General features: G+C 39.8%; 1 protein-coding gene across 28 annotated transcripts in view; it reads left to right on the top strand.

Moving 5' to 3' along the window:
* The first annotated feature begins 923 nt into the window (after positions 1 to 923).
* The window catches only part of CLASP2 (cytoplasmic linker associated protein 2), a 143,953-nt gene continuing 121,009 nt past the window's right edge, over positions 924 to 23,867 (top strand). For all 28 annotated transcript variants that reach the window (XM_050331649.1, XM_050331627.1, XM_050331794.1 and 25 more), the window contains exons 1-3: positions 924 to 1,135; positions 12,626 to 12,704; positions 22,721 to 22,824. In XM_050331649.1, the coding sequence (XP_050187606.1) occupies positions 941 to 1,135; positions 12,626 to 12,704; positions 22,721 to 22,824 (378 nt within the window). In that variant the 5' untranslated portion in view covers positions 924 to 940. The remainder of the gene's footprint in view (positions 1,136 to 12,625; positions 12,705 to 22,720; positions 22,825 to 23,867) is intronic.

The following is a 23,867-nucleotide window of genomic DNA, read 5'->3' as shown; positions in this document are numbered from 1 at the left end:
AGGGGTCTCGCCGGGGCACTCTGTGGGAGGGCGTGCTGTCTGTCCCCCATCCCTCCATCCATCCAGCCCTCCCATCCCGCCGCAGCGCGGGGCGGGACGCGCCGCCCAGGCGCGCGCTCTCCCAGGGGAAGCGGGATCCGCGGCGGGAGGCGGGGCTGCGCGCGCCACGCCCGGTGTGTGTCCGCCTGGCGCCGGTCGGGGCGGCAGCGGCGGCGGGAGGCGCAACTTCCACGGGACGGAGGCGGCGCCGCCGCGGCAGAGCCCGGCGGGAGAAGGCGCGGCGGAGCGTGAGCGGCTCCCAGGGGGGACTCGCCCGGCCCGGCCCGGCCCGGCCCGCAGTGGAGGGGAGCGAGAGGCGCTGATACCCGCCGCGGCGAAAGTTTGGGAGGCGCCCCGCGGGCGGGCTGGAGGGGCCGAAGGCCGCGGCGCCAGGAGCATGAGATGTCCGCGCCGGCCTCGCCGGTGCCCGTGAGCGGCGGCCCAGGGATCGCTCCTCCCGCGGGAACCCCCTGAGCCCTTCCAGCCGCAGCGCCTCTGCTCCCGAGCTCCGATTTCTCGTCCCCCGGCGGGGGAAGAGGAGGGGCGGCGGCGGCGGCGGGAGCCCTGCCGGGATCCCTCGGGACGGCGCGGAGGCGGCTGGAAAGCCCCGCGCCCGAGTAGGCGGCTCCCGCCGAGCCCTCGGGCCGCCGCAGCCCCGCGCTCCCCGCCCGCCGGAGGGCTCGCCCCGCGGGGAGGGGAGGCGAGGCGAGGCGGCCGCCCGTGTGCGCATGGGGGCGGCGGGCGCGGGGCCGGGGCGGAGAGCGCCGGGCTCGGAGGCTCCATGAGGACGGCGGCCCTGTGTCTGCCCCCTGCGCCGCCCGCCCTGCCCTGGCCGCGCTCCCGGCCCTGAGGCCGCTCGCCTCGCCTCGCCTCCGAAAAAACTTTTCCGCAGCGTCCGAAGATGGAGCCCGCCGGTATGGATTATTTCTGCGACCAGGTACAGCAGAAGGACGTGGGCCGCAGGATGCAGGTCGGCCAGGAGCTGCTGGAGTACCTGAGCGACCCGGCGAGGTCCCCCGATCTGGAGCAGGACCAGCAGCGCCTTGACAAAGTGATCGACGAGTTAACAGCGTGGGTCAACTCCAGTAATTTTAAGGTAAGGCTGCTCGGCGGGGCTTGGTGCGGGAAGACCATGATTCATCATGGTAGGGGAGCTTCAGAGCCCCGGATTACTTTTTAATCAGGTAAGAGCAGAAATAAAACTACATTTGTACCAGTTTTATCCCTTCGCCCACAAAGGGAAATTCCGAAATTTTGTAAGGGTGGTTAATGTTTACTTGTTTCTATTCCTCTGTCCTAAAAGAAGCCGTAATGGGGGGTTTTGGTTTTACTTTTATCGTTAGTTAAACGGTATTTTGGTTTTGTTTTGTTGGTTTATTTTTTTTTTACACATAATGTGTAAAAAAGCACCCCCGCAATTATAATACTCGAGATGTGTTTCTTATTCAGAAACAAGATAGGTGATGATTTTTGTTTTTTTTTCTTTACCACTCCCTTTCCATGTTCTCTCTTCTTGGGTGTAATGTTTCATGGGATTGCCATCGTTTTCTGCAGGCCGTAAAGAGTGGTGTTTTCACCGGATTTGTATCACGCTGTGTTGTATTTCATATGATTTAAATGAATAATTGGCTTCTCGGGGTTCCCACTGTAAGTTTAAAGTTGTTTGTATCGTCTTTAGGTGACTCTCCCGTACGTGGGAAGTTCTGCAGCACCTTTACGGCAGCCCGATGATGACTCACGTTTCGCTTTTTTCTGTGTGCGTGTGTCTTTTAGGCTGAGCCTGCAGGGAAGCAGCGATCGCGCCCTCACGCACTGTGTGTAACACTTGCGAATTGTTCTGGCGTAGGTCACCCGTTAAGGCGATTGACAGCGCAGTTTTATTGCCAAGGACAATCGTGTTCGCACCGGCGATTTTGTTAATTTTTTTTTTTTAATATATTTTTTTTCCTCCCTCCCCCCCCCACTCCCCGGCGCGGTGCGGCCGGGGCATGTGCGCGCCGCCGCCGCCTGGGGGCGCTGCTGGGCCGCGCTCGGGCCAGACCCGCCCTGCCCGCCCCTCCTCTGCCTTCCCGGGCCGCTCGCACTTCGGACCTTTAAACTCCCTGCACTGAGATTATCGTCGGGCTTCTTCTGTTTTCCGACACTCAGGAGGCGTTGGGCTGTTTTTGTTGGTTGGTTTTTTTTTTTTGTTTTGTTTTTTTTCTTTTGTACGTAGCGCTTCTGAGTTTGAGCTCTGAAAATAAATAAGAAGGCTTAACTCCATTTGCGCATATGATTTATTTATTTTGGAAGTGTTTTTGTCGTCAGAGGTCAGGTTAGCTTGGGGAAATAACGTGTGTGGGACAAATACAATTCATTCGCCTTTAAATTCGTCATCTGAGGACAGTTGTTGGGGATAATTGATTCCCGCTAAGCCTAGACAGATCTTTAAAAACACCCTTCTGCTTAAAGAGGGCTATCTAGTTACTTAACAGCGTAATGTGAAAGTTTCTTTCTGCACTTATAAATTGGCGGAATGGGGCATTAATACTGGAAATTTGCTTTTCAAAGTGTACTTTTCATAGTGTAGGACATTTTGTGTATTGTTGATGTAAAATGACAGAACTCCTTAGCTGTTTGGATCGTAGGATGAATGAGTACTCAGTAATCCACAAGCCTCAGTCACAGAATCACGGAATAGTTGGAGTTGGAAGGGAGATCACCTAGTCCAAACCCCCTGCTAAAGCAGGTTCAGCTACAGCAGGTTGCACAGAATCACAGCCAGGCAGGTGTTGAGTATTCCTGGAGAAGGAGACTCCACAGCCTCTCTGGGCAGACAGCCCGTTCCAGTCCTCTGTCACACTAAAAGTAAAGGAAGCTTTCCCTCATATTCAGGCGGAACTTTCCATGTTTCAGGTTGTGTCTGTTGCCCCTTGTTCGATCGGTGGGTACCGCTGAAAAGACTCATGCAAGATGAGAGTATTACAAATTTTAAGATTTTGAAAAATAGCTTGCATAATAACTAAAGTATTTTTGTTATCTCTTCTCTGTGTCCTCTTACTGGTGACTCTCTATACATGCAGCATTCTATTTCAAAACATTTTATATGCATTATATTAATGGCAACAGCCCAACTTTTTGGATGTTTTGTTCATGATCAAATACAGTGTTCCTACCTGCGACTGCCAGCATGTGCTACTTCAAAATGAAAATGAAAAATACTCTGGAAAACTGGTTTATGTTTTGCTAGTGTATTTTGTCTTATGCAAACAGACATGTTACATGTTTAAATGTTACATGTTAATTTGTTATTAAACTCAGGGCCTGAACAATATAAAGGAATGACTGCCACAGGCTTCTGAGTATTCTCAGGAAAAATACTGGTGATCTTTATTCTTGGTTACTGTATTTTTAATAAGCTCTTAGTCACCCTTTCCTTTACCGAGGAATGGATACGTAGAGCACTTGGACAATTCCGCTTATTCATCTCTTTTTTTCTTGTTTCTTGCTGAAGGTGTTTGAGGTCTTCAGAGTTCCAAAGTAATGAATCCTTCCCTGTTGACATGACTGGCAATATCACGAGCAGTGATAATGGCTGGAGACTGGCTTATTTATCAGAACTGCTGAACTAGATGAGTTGGATATAAAAGTGGGGAATACTGGGGGAGATTTTGAGGGGGAGCATTTTTCCACTGTTGTTGACGGGTGTGGATAGTGAGGGGATAACTAATGTCACTTGCTCTGGTTGTGCCATCTTTCCTTCTGTACGAAAACTGTTCTTGCATGCAGTGTGCTCTTCTGACCATACTTGAAAGCAAAGATGTGTGATCTGGGAGCTCTATCTCAACTCCTGCCTGTAAAGAGAAAACTTTCTATGACATGCCACCCTAAAAAGTTTTTGCCTTATACAATCAGAAGGGAGAGGATCTGGAGGGAATGGGAGGGTTGATTTGGCAGACTTGATAATGAGTGGGGAAGAGGAGAATAGGTGTTCAGTAAACAGGTTGGACTTAATGATCTTAAAGGTCTTTTCCAACCAAAATGATTCTGTTGTTCTAAGTATGGGCTTGTTATTAGGAAGGTTGAATTATAGTTGTTTAATAAACAGCCTGGCAGTTCCAAACTGAGAAAGCAGATAGGAAAATTTCTGAGTTCATCTAGCTCATTGATATGGAAAACACAATCACTAGCTTGAGTTATTAGTAAATCAAAAAGGTGGGATTAAGAATGTGTTGACTCATCTGCAAGTAGTATGAAGTTGTAGTGAAAGTTGTTTGCAGAACTTGGGACAGTGACCTAGAGAGAGATGAGTCAATGGTGTATTAGGAGGACTTCAGTTACTATGTCTGTGCAGTCTATGATAAATTAGCTTCTAAAAACTGTTGAAAGCTTTACAACGTCAGAGAGTACCCGGAAGATGTGCATAATTTAAACTGTTATTTTGGATGTCGTTAGAATGAAATAATTCTTCACTGAACTGAAAGTTGTTTGCTTGCTGATCTGGTTTATTTAATATTGATTGGGACTGGCCTCTCTTCTACAATATAGGGCTTTGTTTTTTTGTGTGTCTGTCAATCCCTATCCCCCCCTCCTCTGACTGTTTTCTTAAGGCTGTGAGGCATAGGAGTATTTATATTAAATGCAAAGTATAGAGTGAGTGACTCAACTCTGTGTAGTTGAGTGATGGTGTTACACTGCTAGTATTTGTTCTCCTCAAGCTCTGAAATACTTGGCAATCCCAGAAAATTGGAAGTGTTAATGTTTGCATTCAGGCTGTGGTGAACTTCAAGCAGTAAATTAATTCCCCATTCTGAGGTTACGGCTACTGATTGATATTTCCTGGTGTTCCTGGGTTAACCTGGATCTTCATCTGTGTATACATGAGTTTTGCTTAATACATCTCTTGTTTTCTCTTGTACTTGATAGTTACTTGAAATAATTACAGTATTATCTAACTGTGCAGTCTGGTGACTCAAATTGTTCTGTGTCTGACTCAAGTAATCTGGAAATCTGCTTTGAACTTCTGCTGAAGAGATGTGGGATGCAGAAATACTGCTTTTCAAGTAGAGCCTTGCAAACCTACTTGTGACTGTTAGCATTGTAAGTTTTTTAAAAATTGAATAGTTACTCTCATAAAAATTATTTTTTGAGTAATAAAGCCACGTAAGTCACTTGTTCTTTATGCAAAACACACCAGATCAAAAGTAATAAAAGTAATAAAACCCCACAATTAAAATTATTGTATTTTCTCAAGGTCATTTTATATGAAAAGAATAATTAGGAATGTTTGTGACTATGAGCCAGCTTTGGATTCCCTGCCTTTGTGGTCAGTGTATTAGCTTTTATTCCTCAATTGCAGTAGAAAAATAGTTAATGATTGCTGGTCTTATGTCAGAGCAGCAGTTTGCCATGGGAAGAAGGAAATCAGATTTCACACTATCTGTTTCTGATAGTGTGGATAATATGGTTCTTTTAGGTGAATCCTTGGAATTATCTTTTATTCTGTGCTTCCTGCAAGGTGAGATTTTTCTTAGCTTCATTTGTCTCAACACCAAATACCAAAAGATACTAAAATACCAGTAATGTTACTGCCCCATTTTTGTATTTTCTTGGTTTGGCAAGTATTGATTTTGGTTTGTCTTCAGTTCAACAAAAGGCCAGCAGGAGGAGCTTTCAATTTCCAGACAGGAAGAGTTGATGTGAACTGGACTTGTGCAAATAGTTAAAGACAAGTGATTAGGATGTTTGTCTGAAGTTCTTGCAAAGAGCTAGGAGCAGTTGTAAGTTCATTGACTGCATGTATATGTGCTAAGTACAAGCTAGAATTTTAAATTATTTGAACAAAGCAGAGATACTGAGATCTGAAAAAAAAGAGGAGAGTTCAGAGATAAGAAATGTGTGGTTGTACATTTCAGTACAAATGGATGAATGCAGAAATGCAGGATGTGTGGGGTATGTGATTAGGTAGCAGACCTTAGGAAGAAAAATGTGTAGGTTATTTTGGATCTGAAATTGAACACAAGCCAACATATGCTACACAAAAGGCAAATGCTATAGGGAGTTGTAGGATTGTAACTTGCAGGACAGAGAAATGGAATAAAAGAGGACCCACCTTTATTTTTCATTTACTGTATAGATCCTGGTATTTCCTTAGTCTTTGTCAACAAGTAGTGGTAATTTAAATGTCTTTGGAGGGTAAATGTTTGATTTTGGGCTCTTTGCTGAATTTCATTCTTCCTTTCTTCAAGTTATTTATTTGATCTTGCCTATGTGGGAGTTAATTCCCCTGTTTCTGTATAACAAGAATGTGGTTTGACCTGTCCGTGTATGAATCCAATTTTAAAGCTCAAGGATTCAGTTCTTTCTTGAGTAATAATTACTGTTTTTTTCATATATTATGTATGTCCCGTTCATGGAATGTTAAATCAGCTGTTGAATGTTAGCCAAATAATCAAACAGATCTCCAGAAGACAAGGGACACTAGCAAGAAGTTTTAATTATTTTAAGTTTAATTGAAACCAATTTTGTCTGGTCTTTAATTAGGAGTGGGGAATATGTAGTCTCAAAGACTCGGGCATCTTCTCCAGAGGTGGAATTGACAATTCTCCATTGCTTTGCAGCTTCAGTTTGTGTTACCCAGCCTATCTGTAGTCCCTGTTGAAATAGCAGCTCTGCTACTCCTGTTGCCGTGTGTTCTCACTGTCATTCTTGAGCAATTTAACTTTTTGCTGATGTTCATTTTCCAGTGTTTCAGCAAGCTGATTTGACTCCTGTTACAGGAGATTTAAGTGCATCAGATCAAATATGCCTGCAAGTTGAGAGGGATAACAGCACTGCCCCTTTTAGCCTGTGGTTTGATTGATTTGGGCGTGAACAGAGACCCTCGCCAAGCTCTGTGCAGTGTGTAAGAGGAGAGGTGCATCCTTCAGAGTGGAACTCTCAGCAGTCAGTGCACGTGAGCTGTACGTGGTCCAATCTGCGTTTTTAGTGGCATTGCTGATTCAAGCAGTTTCTCTCCCTGGCCGCAGAACGGGGATGGTGCGTCATTCCTTCATTGCTCTGAGGCGAGTGCTTGTGAGGCTTGCACAGTAAACAGGCTGAGGGAAGAGACCTGGCTGAGAAGATGCTTCCTCTTGTTCGTTTGTTGGGCTGGTTTCCCAAAGCGGGTTACTGTTCAGCTGCGTGAATGCGTGTCTCCCCACAAGTAGAGGAGCTGGTGCAGAGGTAGGAATAGGTAGCAGAGAATGGGGATCACTGTATGTTTAATACAGTTTAAATAAGAGGAAATGGGAAAGGAAATAAGAGACCTTGGGCACAAAAAAAATTTTATTCTTCTGGAAGAACTAAGTCCCAAAATAAAGTGGGTTTTGTTTTGCTCCATCAGTGTGCTTCGAAAGGCTTTTGAGAGAAAAAAGCTTTCTTTTTTCTTTCAGTATTAAATATTTTGTATAAATACCATACACCTCCTTGTCTTCCCACTGCTTTTAAAGAGGCTCTGTCTTGAAACTTTTTCCACTGCAGCACATGAAGTTTGAGCCCAACAATCTCAAAAGGAAAAGGGCTTACAGTGTCAGGTGTTGCTGCATAATATACTTTAGTTTTATGCTCACATCCTTGGAACAATACCTATGAAAAATTTATGACAATAGACAAAGGAGGAGCGTTTAATGTACATGTAAAGCAAACTGTAGATATTCCTGTAATGTCTACAGTTCAGGATCAAGCTGGCGGCAGTACATGAATTTTACAGTACTGATCACTGTATTGTCCAGAGAATACAGAACAGTTTGGAGATCACACTTTCAGTCCCTATGCAAGTCACTTTGAAGGTAATGAGAGATTTTGAAATAACAGAAGGCTGAAAACATTTTTTTTCTAGTAACCATTTTGAGTTCTTCAAAATTGGCTAAAGGTTTCTTAATTGGTGCAAGGAGAGGGAAGATGGGAATATTGAAGTTCCCAACTTGGGGAAAGGGCATTAAAACATATTTTCATATTTTTATGAGCTTTAAAATATTTATGAGAGCATTATGCTTACTTTTTCTGGCTACAGTACAGGAGAGGTCAACTTAACAAGGACCTCTCAGAACTGTGCCTGTCGAGAAGGTCCTCCGAAGAAGCCAAGCTTTTTCAGTGTAGAAATGTGCTCATCAGTTTCTGGATAAATATGGGCAATTCATTCAGCAATGCTCTGGTAGTGCAGGTACTTGGACTGCAAAGCTGAAATGTTTCGTGGTTGGTCCTCACAGGAGAATTGTGAAGGGAAGGTTATCAGAAGGAGTTTGGTACTCTCTGCCCCTTTTGAGACAACAAGGGTTGCTGCTGATGTGTAGTTTTAACAGTAGCAAAGCCTGGATACTCCAGGAGACTCTTACCTTGTCAGTAGTTGCAAAACATTGTTTTGAAGTGAGTAACCTTGCATTTTTAGATACAGGAGTCTCTATGTTTGATAATGAACTTGGACTCAAATTGTTGAACTCGAAGACTTAATGTTAGATTACCAGCAATTCTGTCTCTCTCCTTGCAATGGGATGTGATGTGTGTTTAAAAAAAATACCCACTGTTCGAATTGGAAATGTGTCATTTTTACCCTTGAAGATGACATAATCAAGAGAATGGAAATAATGTTTTCTTATCAGCTAAAATATCTTAAGTATAGAGTACGTTCAGCAGCTGGGACTGCAGTTTTGGCTGCTGTCAGCAGAGGCGGCTGCCCAGTTGCTGCTGAGTGGCGGGGAGAATGGAGTCTAAAGATGACATGACTAAGACTGAAGAGCCATGTGGATTGAAGAAATGACCCAGGAAAAGAAAAGCTTCCTTCTGCCCATGGAGTCAGGGGCACTTTTTTTGTGTCTGTGCAAGCTTTTGTGTTAAGGGAGGAAATGGAATATGGGTAGATCTATGGGAAATGGAATATGGGTAGTAAAGTGGGCAAGATGGATAGAATTGGAGTGAGAAACAGTAAAGGGAGCAAAAAGTGATTGAGCATCCTGTGCAATAGAGGAGCAGAAATGTATCCAGGAAGATGAGTAGAGAGAACTAAGAATATGAAACTTTAGAAGCGAAGCACAGGCGACTGGATGTTTTTATATCATGTTGAGCTACTTGCAAGCTGCTTGAGATTACTTGAGAACTGAGAAAGTGTACTTTTGGTCTTGGCTGACAATACTTTAGAAAAAATCTCCTGAAGTTCTTGCATATGTCTTGCTCCAGCACTGCAGGGCTGGAACAATGCTTGTTCTTGCAGGGCGTATTTGTTTGGCATGCTCTTTTCTGTTTGTCAGTGATTGTTAGTGATACCACAGCTGTCCCTGTGGTGACAGGAAGTGCAGTGCCTTTACTTCATTCTTTGGAGTTGCAGATAGTGACCTTCATAATTACCCCATTAGATTCTCATGACTAGTTCACAGATTGTGATCTGCAGAATCTGTATTTCTATATACAGTATAGGGATCCTATGACAAGGGCATTCTATCCTTGGCATCTATCCAAGGACATTCATATTAAGGTCATTTGGCAACTTAATGCATTTAGAGATGGTTTCCTGGTAGTGTCCTGCCCCTTCATGGCCCCCACAGGCATGGGAAATTACAGAATCACCGTGAGAATAGCAGTAAGCATGCATGGTTATCCAGGTATGGTTTGAAGAACAGTATTTCTTTTCCTAAGCGAAAACAGAGGTTATCCAGAGAAGAGCAGAGGCGGTTCTGGAAAGCATGTATAGAAAGAGAGCTGGAAAAGGAACAAGCTGGCAGAACAAGAATAAGCTCAATTACTAATCACTGGTTCAGTTCATAATTGCATTTTGGTTGGAACATCTTGATTTCACTGAAGAGTCTGGTCCTTTTTTATCCAGAACAGATAAAATATTTGTCAGTTGATATGGCAATTTTGTTGTTGTCTGAGAAGTCAAGGATGGTCCTGAGCACTGGCTTGTTAAAAAACAGCTCAACAACTAACCAACTCCAGTTCAAATGAGCCTAAATTTCTTTTCCCCTCTGAACCTTAAAAGCAGTGTTTAAATGCTTCAAACAATAGGAGCTGATGAATCAGTCTCAACATACAAAGGCTCTTTCTAGGCAGCAAGCAGAAGGCTTAATGAATGCAGAGTAAGAAACAAATCCATTGATTTTAATCCCAGAAGGCATTCATCCCTCATTGAAGCTAGTGGGGAAAGAGCAATGATCCTGGTGAAAGGTTTTTCTATTGATAGTGGAGAACCTGTGTTGGTAAGTGGTCCCACATCGTGTCTCAGAGTTTGGAACCTGTTTGTTGAAGATCAGTTCTGCCTCAACTTAAGATTTTTTTTTTTTTTTTTGAATGCTGCTCATGTGGCCCCATATAAATTGTTAAGGGCTCCTTCCAAAGGGCTGCTTGAATACTGCACAGATGATACCTACTAGAAGATTCTGGAACACAGAACATTGTGTATTAAAGCAGAGAAATGTTAAACAAATTTACAAAACTACTAAGAGACAGTTAACTTGTTATACTCTGTAGCTGTGTGGTTCAGCTGACTTGTAATGTGAAATGAGAACCAATTTTGTAGCTAGAGCAGTTTCCCATTACTTCAGCTTGCAGTCACATCATACTTTCTTACTCTCCAAATACTGTGACTTTTCATACCTGTTGTCTTTCCGAAGTTGCAGACCACAGAGGACTTTGTATGAGCTACAGCTCACACATGCAGGCTTTGCTGTTTTTAGGTTTCTGAGCAGCACTTGTTCAAAACGGTAGAAAATCTTCAACACAGATTTCAGAAAGGTAATCAAATGTGCAGAGAAGAGCGAGAGACTCTGTAACCTTTGAAGAAGCAAAGGCTGCTGTTTGTGCACTAATAGACCCCAAAATATTTGCGTGGAAAGGTATCTTAGAAGTTGTCACTGGAAGACAAGTCTAAGGTGCAACTTGTAGTCAGGAAAACAGAAGCATAGGAAAACAATGTATATCCAGAATGAATTTCTTATTTCTTTCAGGCATTGCTTTTTTAGGTGGAGATTTTGACTCTGGTTCCATACAGCTCAACAATTTCAAAAGTAACATTAAAAGAAAGAGTTTGTGGGATGTCTTGACAGTATTGTAAAAGCTTTTTTTTTTTTTTCCCATCTAAGTAAGCTATTAGTTATAGTATTCTATTTTCTCATCCGAAGCTATGGATACAGTTACTTGTTGGTAATATATTAATTTAAGCCAGTGACACCATCTTATATTTACTATTCTCTGTTCTAGTGTATAATAAAATTGCATCCAAGTCAGTTGCACTAACTTGGAACTAAGTTTTATGCTTCCTGTTTAAAAGAAGATCTATTGTGCTAATAATGAATTTACTAAAATCTTCTTAATTATGGAGCTGCTTCTGATCCTGGATTTTGTGGTGGCCTTAATTGTCTAGTTTCCTATGGAAACAAGGCTCATGTGATCCTATGTGCGTGGGCCATGTGTATGCACGTGCATATCCAGTCAGATTTTTTTTTTTTTTTGGCCTGCTGTCTAGTGTGGACAGTTGTGGCAGATAAGGATCTTAAGGAAACAGAGTGGTCCAAGAAAATATGGTTCCATGTTTTATGAAAGTAAATAGCTAATAAAGGGGAGGAATTCTGCTCATGAGTTCATGGGGAAAAATTTGCAGTGCATGTCTTACTTGAAAATAAAGAGGAGGAAAAGCTGCTGGGAATACCCAAGCTTCAGGAGATTATTCCTTTGACAAATGGTTGTTCCATTTGCACCTTCCTGGGCAGCAAATTGAGTTAACTACAAGATTTGAAAATGCAAATGTGAAAGGTGTTCCTAATGAACTATTATAGGAAATTAAAAATGAAATCTTGGAGCAATATGTAGGATCATTAACAGTGAAAAGGGTGTCCTGACTTAATAAAATAATTCAGTGTGATAATTTCTGATTGTGTTTTTGTTTCTGTATTAGTGGATATTGTCCCCTCATCTAGCTTCTGTTCATAGATGGGAAATTCCTTACCATTCCAGTAGTATTTTGAACTTCTTTCTGTTTTCTGTTTGGTTGGTTTTTTGTTTTTGTTCTTGTTGGTTTTGTTTGGTTTAATTTCTATTTTGTTAACGAACAAATGGGAAATAAAGCTTCCCAGGCTTAACAAGCAGGTGGACAAATGGTGCAGTCTGAACTGCTAAGGAAAACAGTATTAGCTTCTGTCAGTTCTTTTCTTTTGGGAGTTTGGAAAATGATGTAATTACCTTAGTGGATGAGCTAAGCAGCCAGATTGAGGTAAACTCTTAGCATCTGGGAAACTGTTTAAACCTTGATTTTGTCTGGGCTTTGTTTCTGAAAATACAAACCCACTGGATTTCTAATATTTATTTTCTTCTGGTTTAAGGCAAGAACTGAAAAATCTGAACTGCCCTGGTATATGTAAATAAACTTGATCCATTCCAAACATATTCTGATAACTTTGTCTTATAAAAACCTTGAAGGAATTATCAGCTCTTTAATTGAAACTTTTATTTATCTTTAGGTTAAGATACAGTCTATTCAGCATGCGTGAATTTATATGTCTAATTTATTTGAAATATATTCTAAAAAATTCTTTAGTGATCTGTTTCATAACATCTTTATAATATGCTTTTGTTTCAACAGGTAGCACTACTGGGATTAGATGTTTTAGGTGCCTTTGTCAACAGACTATCAGGACGCTTTAAAGCCTATATAGGAACTGGTAAGTGAAATATAGCAACTTCTTTTTTAAGACCAAAAAGTAAAAGACACTTTCTCCCCCGCCCTTAGCAGCTGACGTGGAACATGTTGCAAACTTCCTGAGCTAATTATAATATACTGGTAGGCATCTTACTGATGTTGTTGGAGTTGAAATAATTGTATAGTAACATGTCAGTATTCAGTTGTCATGCAGTCACTGCTTTCTCTGTGCTGGTTGGGATTTTTTAAAGGTTCCAGGAATGTCTTTTCAGTAATTAGTTTCATGCTATATGGTTGCTACCCACTCCCTGAGACAGTCATCTAAAAATTACATTGAAACATAAGTGTTATTTTTGACTCGTGTTAAAGATTGAAGGTTTTATTTGCAGACCACTTTAACCAGAGCCTTATGTCTGCTGAGGCCTGTAGCCTCAGAGGATTATGTGGTCTCCCTCCTGTTAGATAATGGACTGTAGCTTTTAGTCATATAAAGTTTTTACAGGATGAAAAAAAAAGTAGTGACTGTTACTCCTGTGTGAAATGTTTACTCGAAATGAACTTCACATTAAGAGGTCTCCATGTGCCTGAGCATGAGGCAGTTGTTCTGGGAGGTGCAAGCAAACTACACTGCTCAACTCATTTTACTGCTGTCCTTGAAAAGAGATAATGATATTAGGGCATTAACATTGATGTTGTATTACTGGCTATTTTTAAAAGAAGTTTCTAACTTAATGTCCTTTTTCAAAATTTTTGTGAGTTACCTGACATCATGCTCCCAGATCCCCAGCTGTCTCAAATTGTCTGTCAAAATTCTAAGCTTTCTCTTCTTTCCATATCTGCTTTTATAGAGTGCTGTAGAATTTATGTCTATTTTGTTGTGGAGTGTTTTTCTGTGGCTGGTTAATTTTGTATTGGAGTGGAGGAAGGGAACTGGAGGCATATTGTGCTGTGCACAATATTGATTTCTGAATAGTCTCCATTTATAGCTACAAACAGTGCTAGGCTTCAGAGTTCCATTCTGTTTTGATTACTGATTCAGTGGTGTGTAGAACTTAAAATTACAGTAACTTTATTAAAGGTTGGAAAGCTTTTCATTTCTTTTTTTTTTTTTTAAGTATAAGCTATTTGAGAATAGTTTGAAAACACTATAATTTGTTGATATTTTAAGAAGTTTTTTGTCCCAGTAGTTGATTAATTTAAGCTTATGAGCAAATTAAAGAGTCACCTTTTAATACTTAGTGGCATTTATATTAAAAAATCCAGAGTACTGGCACTGAGTGACTATCAGAAGTGTAATATCAATAGACATCTGAAGCTGTGTATTCCAGAAACATTTTTTAATTAAACTCAGTAGTAGTGCCTTCAGCTGAAGTTGGTCCTCTGAGCATCTCCAGAATCAAGACCTGTAGAGTGCTGCATTATGCTGAATAGGCAAGTTACTGTTGTGCATGATCAGCTTATATGAAAGCTTAACAGACACTGACATGTTAGTCTTACTAAAGGCAGAAAACAATCTTTATTTCACTTTTTAAAAGAGTGATTTAAAATATGAATTCTCTTCAGTTGGTAGCTGTGTCTCCAAGTCTTTTATTATAATATTGGGTTAATTTTCAGTGAAGCAGTAATACAAAAACTTTAGTGTGTCTAGAGTTTGTATAGTCAAGGGTTTATGAGAGTAATTAAAAGCACACTGGTGAACAAGAAAACTGCTTCCTACAACAAAACTTGAAGAACCAGCAGTTTCCTAAATTAATGTTTTGATCAAATAAATGTGAGTGTGTTATTTTTTGAAGACAAACATAACAGAACTTTCCCAGGCAATTTAATTAGTGCTTTGAAATACTCAAACTATAGTTAACTTTTCCCTTATTGCAGTAAGTTATTGTAGGTACTTGGATTTTCACAGAAAATCAGGATTGCACTCTGGCTATAGCAAAGTATGATGTATATGTAAGATACTTACTGAGTCTGTTCTCTGCCTTTTTAAAAATACAATGAATCCCATTTTCCAGGTCACGTTCCATTTCTATAGCTGTTTTTTGGTTTTGTTTTTGTTTTTTTTTTTTTTTTTAATAAACTACTGGTTTTTTTGGTCATAAAATACCTGGAGCCTTAAATGTGTTTTTTAATAAAGATTGTTACATTTTGGTGACCCTGAGATGTTTTTATTTGTGACTCAGATCTCAGTAAATGATGGAAATGTAATAATGTATTACCTGACTATAATATGGCAAAACAAATTCCACCCCACCCCACCTCCCCCAGTCTCGATTTAATTTCCTGTTCAGTTATGATGGGGATAGAGTGAAGAGAAGAACAACTAATGTGACTGTGAATATTCACCTCCATAAGCATGACTTTTGCTATGAAGTGGAAAACACAAATGCTGTATTATTATTTCTATCTTTAGAGCTACATATATGCCATAAATTACATTTGGGCAAAATCAATACAATGGTTGTAGGATAGATGTTTTTCAAAATTCCGAAGACCATGTTAGTTATCTTTGTATAGAAGTATAATGCCTGATAAGAGACTTAAATCAGTTTCCTAGGCAACAATCTAATGTTGCAGTAAATTTCTTCTAAGGTGTTATCCTTTTATGATTAACCACGTTGCACATTCTCTGCAGCTGGCATCAGTGTTCTGGAAATCCAGACACACAAATTCAGAATCTTTCTTTTAGTACTTGCAGTTCAGGTTCTTGAAAATACCTTGGAAGCAATAAATATCAGGGTGTGTGCTCATTCATGAGACTGTGTGTCTATATTCTGGGACAAATAAAGCAGTGTTTAAGTGTTACACCTTTTGATATTTAAAACTACTACTTGTTCTGTGATTAAAAGAGATTACATAAGAGTACATAATCACCCTGTCACAATCTGTTTTCCCAGGTGATGGTATTAATTATTAAAATATTATGTATCATAAATAAGAGAGTATTAGAATTATAGGCGTATATGTCCAGGTGATAAAATTTCTGGGAGAAAGTCTTTACTCATACTTGTGGTTTTGTTTTCTGAAACAAGTGGTGTTACTTTGCCTTCTTTGATATTGTCAAGAGGAATGGGAGAAGAAAAATATAATAAAGGTATATGGAAACTGTTTGCATTTTAATGCACAGTGTATTATCATGACCTTTTTCTGCATACACTGAACTGTATACATATACAATATGTGTATATTCAACTTATATATGAATTGTCCTCTAGTCTTATATAACTATATTGTAATTCACTTTCACATGCAGCCTTACAAGATGTTACAAAATATATTTTGCTTATGTGCAAATTAAAGGAAATAGTTACAAAGACCTAACACAGATACCCGGGTTATATTTGTGTATGTACATATATGTGTAAGTGTGAAATAGGGAGACACATTTTACACAGGAAAAACTCCTTATGTAAATATGTGTTCATATGTTTAATAGCAGTTTCAAATCCTCCTTACTGTAAAAAGAACATACAGGACAAAAATAATTTTGGAAGATAGTTGTAGTGCTGTGTACTAATATGTGAAACCAATTTGAAGTGTTTAAATTTTTTAACAAGGTAGCTTCAGGAAGTGTTGGAAAAACATTTAAATTAGATTCCTTGGAATAATTTAAATGCTCTGTCGAATTTTTACGCATGCAAGCGTGGCTGCTCATGCCCTGGATGGCTGAGCCCAGAGTGGTGGTGATTGGAGGTAAATCCAGATGGTGACCGGTTTCAAGCGGTGTTCCTCAGGGCTCACTGTTGGGGCTGATTCTGTTGAATATCTTTATCCAAGGTTGTAGTGAGATGAGAGTCAGTCTGTTCTCCCAAGGAACAAGCAGTAGGACAAGAGCAAATGGCCTCAAGTTGCCCCAGGGGAGGTTGAGACTGGATATTAGGAAAAATGTCTTCATGGGAAGTGTTGTCAAGCATTTGAACAGGCTGCCCAGGGAAGGTGTTGAGTCACTTTCCCTGGAGGTATTTAGGACATGTAGATGTGGCACTGAGGGAGGTGGTTTAGTGGTGGCCTTGGCAGTGCTGGTTTAATGGTGGGACTTGGTGACCTTAAGGGTCTTTTTTAACCTAAATGATTTTATGTTGCCTGATGTGTTTTAAAGCCCTTGTAAGGCCTTGCCACATTCATTAATTTTTTGAGTGAATTTGGATTAAAAGCATTTGGTACAAGAATTTGGAAGTACTTGTTTGAGGACACCCAAGTTGTACATTTTTGCTTTTTCTCTTGCTTAATGATTGAATTTTTTGTATGGAAAATACTTAAATGTGCAGTTTATTCAAGATGTGACTTTTCAGTAAGTGGTTTTAATGTTGTATGGAGAAATGCTTTGAACATTCATAAAATCTGTGAAAACCAAAAATCGTATTAGTCTGAGCTACCATGGATATATATAATATGTAGGAAAATACTGGATATTCCAGTTTTAGGGCCTGACAGATTTTTATTCTCATTTTTCATTTTTGTTAATTTCATTGAAATTACTTGAGACTAATGGCATGGTCTACTGGGGATTCAAGTATTACAAATGCTTGCAGAACAAATAAACATAAAACCTGGAATAAATAGGTTGAAAGGGACCTTTAAGATCATCTGGGCCATGTCTTTGCTTAAAATATGGCTAAGCTTACGTGTTAGAGAAAACTTTGAAATTAAATCAAATAATTCAAGAAATTGAGTTGCTCAGATAACGTAAAGCAAGCATTTTTTATGTATGTGAAAGAAGTCCTGTCTCAAGGATGCCTTGTTGCATCTAAATGCAAGTCAGGTGTTTTGTCTGATACTGCCTTTTCATTTTATAGCCTATTGACCTCAGGAAAAGCTGTTTTGGATTGTTGTAGGATTTTCATTAATAATAAAATGCTGACGATTTCAGATTTTTTAGAAAAAGCTTTTAGTGGACAGTCCATTATTTGTATTTTTTTTTCTCTGTGAGATCTGCTTTTATATTTTCAAATTTAACAAAAATATGAACTTACTGCAGCATCTCAGAAAATCCTTAAATTTTCTTTGGTTCCCTCTGTAGTTATTTGTCACAGCTAATGGTAATAAATGACTTAAGCTGCAGTTCTTTTCATCTTGGTGACAAATTCTCTAAAGCTTTAATTTAAAAAAAAAATCTATGCAGCCTTTCAGTGCCTTTTTTTTTTTTTTTGTCCTGACTGGCTAGCACTGAAATATTTTTACTAGTGGGGGATGAATTTTTCCTGAAGTGATCCATGTTTGAGTGATAGGCTGTGATTTAGAGTACCATCTGCTTTGCTTGTATGACACCTACAAAGGCAGTGCTGTTAGATCAGAGTAGAGAAATCCTAGCATTTCTTGGTTTCTGTATGATTCTGATTAATACTAGTTCTCTAAAAATCCTAGCCTAGAGCTAAGACTGTTTCAGAAGATGGCACCAACATTTTTTCTTTACCTTCTAGTTTTCTTTCTGGTCTAATACATCTCTTGCAATTCTCTTCACATGTTCCTGAGACTGACACCTTGATAGACTCATGAATGTATCATATTAAAAAATGTGTTTGTTTTGTCCCCTCTGCTACTTATGATAAAACATATGTCTCATTAATCTCATTAATGCTTTTCTTAATTAGCTCCTAGGGACCCCAAGAAGCTCATTAATGTCTGAGGTGGCTTTTGGTTAAACTGAGTGTGGCCTGGACTTTATATTGAGGAGGGGAGCAGTGAGGACCTCTCTGAGAGTCTGCTAATGATGCTTTGCTTAGAAGTAGCCCTTGGCCACGTGGATCTGTCAGACTGCACCTCTTGGTGGCCCCATAGGAGACCCTGCAGGATTCCATTACCTCCTGTGCATCTTGCCCAGAAGAGCAGAGACTGCTCTAATTGCAGAGGCAGCTGTTTCCTTCCCTCCTTTCTAATGACAGCTGTTTAATGCTGCTGCCTGAGCTGGCAAGGTTTCTGAGGAAACAGGGAAGATACTGCTGCCTAGGTTTAATCTGTTTCTGTCCTCAAAGACTTTTCTTTTTAGTAACAGAGTTTTTGCCAACACTGATGATGTTTCCTCGGTAAAGATTCTTATTTGCTTAATGCCTTTCTGTAAGTCTTTGCGGTAATGTAGTATCTAAAGTTGGTTCATAGAAATGGGTAGATGTGAGACTTAAAATGGGCACAGGTATACAAAGAGCAGGTGGAAGTGGTCAGGAGAGAAGTAAAAGCAGTAATAGAAACTGAAAAGCTCCAGAAGGAACTCTTGCTAAAGTTTAACAGAAGGAAACTGTTTGTGCTACCTATGGCATTCTTCGCTGCATGGGTCATATAGTTCAGCTGTTAAGGTTTGAAAAACACATTGGGTGCCACAGTAGGCACTGACTTCTGTGATTTACTTGTTTTATCTTCTTTAGTCCTGGTAGAGGAAATAAATATTTAATCTCTCAAGGCTGTATTCTGACTTGAAGGCTGGTTTTGGACTTAACTCATGCATCTACTGTCCAACTAGTGGTAATAAAATTATGTGAATTTGTATAAAATGAGAATTTGTTTTGGTTTACCAAGCCGAGAGAAGGAAGACAACGGAAAAAGAAGCTGATGGAATAATAACCTCTGTTAGGGATACAATAGAAAATAAAAAGGAATAAATAACAGATCAGATGTAAATAGAGGGTAGGTCTGGTCAAATTAATGTGCTACAGAATATTTTTACTAACGATTTTAAGTTTTGTTCAGTAATCAAAACCTGTAAAATTGGGGTACAACAATGTAGAAATCTTAACAGGCAAACCTCAGGAGTGGTTGGAAGCAATAGGAAGCTTTGGCAGTATCCTAAAATGTGGCAAAAAGGCAAGTTGAATGGAATATAATGCTTCACAAAAAATAAACAGCAACTGTAAATGGAATCATGATCTCCTAGATTTAGTGTAATGTTTCTCAGCATATCAGCAGAAATAAAGATGTCATATGTTATTAGGTTTTCCAGAATCCCTTTGAAATAATTAAAGGAAGTAGGCAACAGAAGATTTAAGATGGATAAGGTTAATATGGAACAGTAGCAGTGTGTGAATCCAACCTGAACGTGACAAATTATATACTTCACTGAGTAACTTGTTAGGAAGCTACCACTTTAACTACAGCCTTCATATATGGTCCTACTTCTCCTTCCCCACCTTTCTTTTAACTCCAACATCTATTTGAGTAGGCAGAGTTGCTGCTTTCTAGTGATAGCACTGGCTTACCTTGATGTAGAGCAAAAGGCTGTGTTGCACTGTCATCCCTGATGCTCGGCTGCTTTGGGCTTAAGTGAGGTTTATTATGAGAAATCAGAAGATCCTTGTGCTCTGTGATTTTTGTTTGGGCAGGACTACAGAGGCACAGGGAGAGGCCATGAGACTTAGAGCTGGGACAAGAGAAGGGTGATGAGCAAAACAGGATGCTGGGATGGACCCAAGTGTTTCAGACATTGTCACAATTTTTTAGGTAGGGAAGTACATTTCCCACTCATTCATAGACAGGACATCTAATATGATTTCAGCTATTTTTCACTATAGTTCTCCCTAGAGATGGCTTAACATTTGGAGAAAAAAGAGATGAAGCCATGAGGAATTCAAATTGAAATATGTTTGCTGAAGTTCCCCTTCTAGTTGAGCGTTTTGAAACTTGATCAATAGACAACCAACTTCAAATAATTTCCTGTTGGAGCTTATTCTGACAGAAAAGATGAACTACCAAAGTGAAAACCAGCTGGTGATTGCCAGCATTCAACAGCCTAATTTCATTTTTCTTGTGCAAACAGAGTGTATCATGCCTTACATGGGGCCTTACAGAAACTTCAGATTTAGGAGAAAAAAAGCCATGCCTGCAGACATTTGGGCGCTTCAACAGCTCCCAGAGCCGGTTGTGCTTTGCCTGAGCTCCACAAGTGACAAGTGTTCAGTAGCTGTGCACGCTGGGATCTGTGGGCTGTGTCATAGCTTAGTTTAACTCAGTGACCTCATCTCTGTTCAGCAGCTTTTAGGAGCTGTTCTCTGTGCTTGCCTCAGTGATCTGAGCCGAGCCCTGGTATCTGCAGCTCCGTCAAATGACTCAGCGTGCTAATTAGTCACAAAGGAGCCGTGTTCCCGCAGGACTGGCACTGGCTGTGTTTGTTTCCCTCTCTGTAAAGCTAGAGTTGCTTTCAGCTGCCCAACAATCAGGTTAATACCTCACTAGTAATGTATGGTATGGGGACAAGGCCGGTTCAGAAGAGCTGAAAATGGTCATGAAAAGTACTGTTGTCAAGAAAAACGTAATCAGTAGGTGTGTGAGTGATTGGAAGTGTGTGGGAGAGGTCAGGTGTACTCCTAAAAGTCACTTGAGTTCTGGATGTTTCTTCTTCGTTCACAAAATGGAAAAAAAATCCAAACCCAACCACTAAACTAAACAGAAGCACCCCTTAAAAATCCCAAACCAAACCATAAAGATAATACCCCACAATGTCAAAACAACAACAATCCAACTCAAACCAAAAAAACACAGACTCTTATCTTCAAATAGGAAAATGAAAATAATTTCTTCAGAGGAGAAGGGGAAGAGAACCTAGATGAAAAACACAAACCCTTGATAAGAGTGGCAGAAGGTGTCAGTGGAATATCCAGAGCCAGTAGAATTAAATACTCAGATTAGGACTATAAGAAAGTGTTCAGATATTGTGGATGGGGAAATTCAGACTTGAGCAATATATTTGTCCAGTAACAATCATGGTGCAGAAATGGCTGCTGTTTTTAATGTAGGAACAGAAGACTGAGGAGACTTTTTGATTTTGATTCTGTTCCCTTTCTTTTGCTGATGAATTTATTGTTTAGTTACTACTATAAAGTTAAGTACTGATAAAATTATTTCAGATCTCATTTTCAGGAAATAATGTGATGTAGTTATTTCTTCTATGAGTAGAAAAGGAAAACTAATTTTGAGCATCTTAACTAGAGTGCAGGAGCAGAAGGATGAGCTGGGTGGGTATTGTGGGCTGTGTTGAGTAAGTTCCACCTAAATTATGTGACTGATACTTGCAGCTCTTAGAAAACTGGATCAGATCAGAAATAAGAGCTGATGTGGAGGGCTGAGCTGTCAGCAGGTAAAGGTTACCATTAGCATGTAAAACCTCTCTTTCTAGGTGGTCTAACACGTGCTTATACTGACTTCAAAGCAGTTGTCCCGCGGGAGATGACACCTCCACCAACTGCATGTCAGCTGTGCTTCTCCAGGGAAGGCAGCGCACTCTCTGTCATCACTCCTTGTTTTGAAGCAGTGTTACCAAAAGCACAGGGGGGAAGAATCTCACAAAGCGTGTGTTTAGGCCCCAGGTGGAGGACTGGGAACTAGTATAGAAGGATGTCTTGCACAACACTAACCGGAGTGTTCATTCAGATATCTTCCCTAATATTGTAGCATTAATTTCTTTGATGTAATCATAGACTTATATCTGGAAAAGGAAGCAAAAAGAATTGGCGAGTCCTTTGATTTCTTTTTCTGACTCTTAGGATGTGAAGCATGATCAGCTATCATGCACTTTCAGTTAAATATTATTTGAGGATGCTCATTTTAAAATAATAAGTTTTACTGAAGTAAGGCAGAGTTTCTTGAAAATGCACAGTGTGAATAGAAGGATTTAAAACTTCTAAATTTCTTTTTAATTAACAGCAAAATCCCACTGATTTTAAAATAGTCCTGTTTTCCTATTCCTATTCTTTACCACTCACCATGCCCTATTTTTCACTATTATTTTTCAGAAAAACCAGACATTCAGAAGTTAGTGGCATATTTTTTGAAGATTAGATCAAAGTCATTCATACAGTTTTTAAGATGGGAAGCGTGCTTTCTTTTTAACCTGTTGGAAGATACTATTTTCTTCCATTTCAGTCCAATGCATTTGTTGTTAGTCTTGTAAAATACTCAGAAATTCATTTGAGACTTAAAAATATTTTGACCTATTTAAAATCAGCTTTTATTTTTGAATGACATATATATTAAATCTGTGTCAGGGGATATCTTTTAAACAATCTCCATTAGGTGTTTAATCTTTTGTATTGTCTATTTTTTCTTCCTCTCCTGTAGTTCTGATGCCTTTGATAGATCGTATGGGAGATGCCAAAGACCAAGTTCGAGAGCAAGCACAGAATCTTATACTGAAATTGATGGATGAAGCAGCACCACCCATGGTATGATTACTTAATGTAGATTCAGACATAGGCTTCCAGTGAGCTTATGACTTATGCATGAACTTTGAATGTGTCACAATGTTAATGGTGTAAGTGGTGTAACTGTTACAGAAACTCTTAGTGGATTGACACTAATGCATTGTTCACCTAAAGATAAAAATCTTGGCATTGTGCGATTGTGCATTTTTTGCATATCGTAGCTAAATTCTGAGTAGATGTTTTCATGTCATGTGACAGGATTTTGTTAATTAAAGCACGTTCGGAGCATCTCTTGGGTTTGTGTTTGCCTAATGGGAATAAGTTAAGTTTATTTGGCTCCAAATTTATTTTAAAATTGGCTTTGCAGCTGAACATGTAGGACTACTCCTGCAGCTGAGGTGCAGATTTTCTAACTTAGGGATGCTCTGTGAACCTTGGACAAACTGAGATGGGGAGAAGTTGCCCTCTGACTTGTCATCTTTGGTTGTAAGGAGGTTTGCTTAACTCAACCTTCAGTTCTTAGCATTATATGGCTTCCAAGTGTTTAATCTTGATTTTCTATTCAGAGAGTTTTAAAAATGTAGGATTGTTTAACAAGATTATATTCTTGAGCAGTGATGTTGTTTGGAGACGCCAGTCATGAGTAGGAACTTACGATTGGAGTTTTTAATTTCTGAAGAAAATCTGTTTCTCAGGTGTAAGTGCAAAGGTTATTAGGGAAAAAAAAAAAAAAGAGGTTCTTGTGTGTACTACTTCCTGGCTTTTTTTATTCATAGATAAAAGTTTGAATGTTTGTGCACAGGGAGTAAGATATTGCAGACTTGATCTGGAGTGACAAAATTATTCTGAGTTGCTTTGTTTACCTGGTAGAAAGAACATGTAGCATGTTAGGCAATTATCGAACATGTTAATCTCCCTTCCAACAGGAGGAGTTTTCTCACATGATTTGGTTACAGTTTTGACTGGGATTTAGGCATCAAGGTCTAATAGTGTCATCCACAAAGACATGCTTTTCTCTTTTTAAAAGCTACAGTTTTGGTCGTATTTACTGACAGAGGGATATT

Source organism: Myiozetetes cayanensis, unplaced genomic scaffold (assembly GCF_022539395.1).
Source record: "Myiozetetes cayanensis isolate MyiCay16 unplaced genomic scaffold, myiCay2020 scf1, whole genome shotgun sequence".
Taxonomy (NCBI): domain Eukaryota; kingdom Metazoa; phylum Chordata; class Aves; order Passeriformes; family Tyrannidae; genus Myiozetetes; species Myiozetetes cayanensis.
Note: the sequence above shows the minus strand (reverse complement) of the source record. Positions and strands in the feature narration are given on the sequence as shown.